We start from the raw sequence: 3,636 nt of genomic DNA on the forward strand, positions 1-3,636 counted from the left end.
AATTACCTGAACAGTGTAACTCGTTCTTTCGAGCCTATGCAGAAAAGAAGGAAAAATCTATATTGAAAATATAAGAAGTTTTGATGCCGATCATTTTCTGAAAAGTGCAATTCGAAAGAACAGCCTATGCAGAAAAGAAGGGAAAATGTATGTTGAAAAAGTAAGCAGTTGCGATGTCAATAATTATACTAAAAGCCTAAATTGTAAAGACAAACCATGCTTATTTCCAAGTTTTTTTTTTTGTCAAATGAGAATTTTTGGCAGGATGTTTCTTTCAGTGATTTTTTAAGGATTAATATTTGATTTTTAGCGATTAATATAAATTATTTAGAAATAAAATAATAGTTGGGGAATGAAGCGTTTTAAGAAATAGTTTTCTGGGGAATGTTATAGAATCGTTTTTTTTTCTACACAGTGCTTTTCAAATGGGCACTGGGTACCCGGGTATCCTGTCGGCCACATAAGGGTTAATAAGGGTCGGCGATTTAGATAAAACTAGTGCTTCGAAAGAATAGTAAAAACAATACGATAGGAACGAATATTTCATGTAATTCATTAATACATTAAGAAACAATGAACGAACAAATATAACGAGTGAGTTATTTTATGTTTAAAAAGGCGTTTTCTCATTATGAGCGAGCAATACTTAGGAATAGTCGCTCGTCGAGCTATCATCATATTTGCGACTGCGACCCCAACCCCAACCCCAACTATCAAGGCTGTCGTCCGATCGGTATCTGTCGTTGTACGGATGGCAGCTTTCGCACAGTTTCTTGCCATAGTCCGAAGCAAGAGTTCGATAGACACCTGCCACACATGATTCACCTAGGACAACCAAACCTTTTGGTGTACTCCTTCCAAAGTTGTGGATTTTCAAATGTTCTCCATCACCGATCCAGCTGAATGTGAACGAATAGTCCTTGTAGGCACAGATTTGAATTTCCGGGAAGAAAATGGTCACCTCGTCCAGGTTGCGACGGCTAAAATCGTAGGCCACGCTGGCAATCCTTGTCAAAGATGGGTAATCACTGTCACCATCACTGTTATAATCTGTGTCAGAGTAATCAGGATCAAAGCCCGCGGGTTTGACGTCCACTTTCAAGTCCATGTTTCCCTTCAACATGAAATCAACTTGTTCAGAGCGTGGTACCTCTAAGATGAGTAACACGCCAACCAACTTTACGCATTTCTGGAAGCGAAGTATTGAAGAATAACTGTCTTGTGGAGGGTGTGTTGAATCCAGTTCCATTTTCTCTAGTGTGTAATTATGATGCCTAACTTTGTTTCCTTTGAAGAATGGAGCTTTTTTGGATCGAACTAATGCTAGCAGTTCCTCTTTAGTGTCAGGAGCGACGCCATTAGAGGCAATCCAGCATTTAATCGCTTTCGTCAGTAACACTTTGCTGCAGTTCATTTTCGTGCATGAGATTACCTTTCTTATAACGGACAATGGGACTGTGCGAAAATCCTCGGAGGCAAGTAACTCGTTAGCAACATCGGAAAAGTATCCCACACATCGGTTTACGACGTCCGGTAGATCGCTTTCGACAGCCATCGACACGATTGTCCACAGTTGCTTTTCCCATTTAATGACATTTTTAGTAAGCCATTTGGAGTACTCTGTTTTGAACTTCGGTTCCATTAGAAGCATACTTGCCAGTGAATAGAATTCCATTCCTTCTTCCAAGGACATCTGGCTCAATGTAGAATCCCATCCGAAATACATGAACCGCAAACACTGCTGAAAAGTGGAATAGGGCACTCCGTGCAGCCGGATCTCCGACTTTTTAGCTTCGATGAAGTTTCCGTACAGCATCGTTCGGAAATAGTCAGACATTGTGGCCAGCACAAGCCGATGAGCGGGTATGGCAACTGTTCCGTCTGGGATTTCCTTATCATGATCGACGACGATGCTGATATCGCTGTGGGTCGGGTCGTTGAACAAATCTTTCACATAGCTTTCGAATCCTTCGTTCATCATCTTCGTTGCTGGAAGGGAAGAATGAGTTGTCGAAACACTAAGACACGTATGGCATAAAGAGTGTTTAGATAATGTTGGAATAGTTATTTATGTACGAGTCGTACATAAATACGATAGTGCTGAAAAAAAATCGAGTTTTGCAACGAATTCCAAACCACATTTAATGCAATAAATTATACAACTCATTTGAGTTGAATTATGAACCTGTTCGTAAATGTTGGCCAATATGATATCAAAATGTGTTATATAAAATTAAAATAATGATACTAAATTGCATAAAGTTCTTTGCCTAATTGCAATCGCATGCTTGGTGACTAATTGTGTATCTGTACGCACAACGCTCAAGATTTGATTTGAGAAAAGTTGGCTTTGAGAGCTCATTCAAACTGATGCACATCACATGAGCATTGCACTCTCCACGGGTCGGTCCTCGGCCTAATAGGTCGGCCGTAAGGCCAATAGTACACAGGGTCAAATATATAACAAGGAAAGAACTCAAGAAACAACATCAGTTTTACACTAATGAATATTCGATCGAGTCAAACAAGATGTTTGTAGCATTGATTTCTTTTTGGACAAATACCGTGGGGTGCCCTAATTTCGCTAATAATATTTAGAGATCATAATCATTAAACTAATTGGCAATTGTCCAAATTAAACTTTTGCTACGCTATCTAAAGTGGAATTAGGACAGACGAGCTTGGTGGTCTAGTGGCTACTGTTATATCCGAGCAGCGATTCTGGCAGCACTGGAGCTGTCAACCGCACGAGCGCAACCACTCGTTCGTGCCAACCTGCCAACCACAACAACTTCCGCAACGGGACCACACCGTAGTGAAAAGATCACTCTGTACCACCATTTCGAAGAGTAGAAGAATAAAGCTAATCAGTTTGTAGTTACGCGTTTTGCTTCTACTAATTCAATTCCGCCGGTCCGAATTCGGTTCTCTCGGTAGTTCCTCCGCCCAGTACATAATAGCTACCGCTTCTGATTCATATGCAGAAGGTCCTGGGTTCATATTGGATGGAAAAATAGCAGAGAAAGCAGTAAAACACGTCTTTACAGGTCGAGGTAACAAACTGGTGTGATCTTTATTCATCTCCTTTTTCCCTCTTCATTCATGCCCCATTGCGTTACACTAATGGTCCATTCACACTGTCGATTGCGTATTCGATGAATGCGTGATGCTCAATGGCACAATGATGCTCAATGGCACAGTGCTGCCATCACTCCTCCTCATCGCGCTGAGATCGTAGACCAATCCTCCCGCGTATGTCCTCCAGCTTCACCCTGTTCAGCGGTTTTGTTAGTATGTCCGCCAACATGTCCGCCGATGGGCAATATGTCACATTTATGTTGCGTGATTCTGCCAAATCCTTCCACGAAGTGATATTTGGTGTCCACGTGCTTGGATCGCTTCAGTCCTGCGTTCTCGTCCAACATCTTGATTCAACTTTGGTTGTCTTCGAAGATCTGCACTGGTTTCTGTACAGGCTCCCCGAAGTCCTTCATTAACTTTTTGATCCAGAGCAGCTCCCGGCAACCTTCAGCTAACGAAATGTACTCCGCTTCGGTCGATGAAAGCGCCACACATGCTTGCTTTCTGGCACACCACGAAATCAAGCCACCACCCAAGCGAAATAGGTAGCCCGAA

The 3,636-nt window shown here is 41.9% G+C and overlaps 1 protein-coding gene across 1 annotated transcript; it reads right to left on the bottom strand.

The window, feature by feature from the left end:
- Positions 1-623: 623 nt before the first annotated feature.
- On the bottom strand, positions 624-1,985 carry LOC134287083 (kelch repeat and BTB domain-containing protein 4-like). The gene has a single exon (XM_062848787.1). It carries the CDS (start codon positions 1,979-1,981, stop codon positions 647-649), a length of 1,335 nt encoding a protein of 444 aa, XP_062704771.1. The 5' UTR covers positions 1,982-1,985; the 3' UTR covers positions 624-646.
- Positions 1,986-3,636: the final 1,651 nt, after the last annotated feature.

This window comes from Aedes albopictus, chromosome 2 (assembly GCF_035046485.1).
Source record: "Aedes albopictus strain Foshan chromosome 2, AalbF5, whole genome shotgun sequence".
In the NCBI taxonomy this organism is placed as follows: Eukaryota; Metazoa; Arthropoda; class Insecta; order Diptera; family Culicidae; genus Aedes; species Aedes albopictus.

Bases quoted from the DNA above. Each gene is read 5' to 3' on its own strand.
- LOC134287083 (XM_062848787.1), bottom strand. From the start codon at position 1,981: ATGATGAACGAAGGATTCGAAAGCTATGTGAAAGATTTGTTCAACGAC.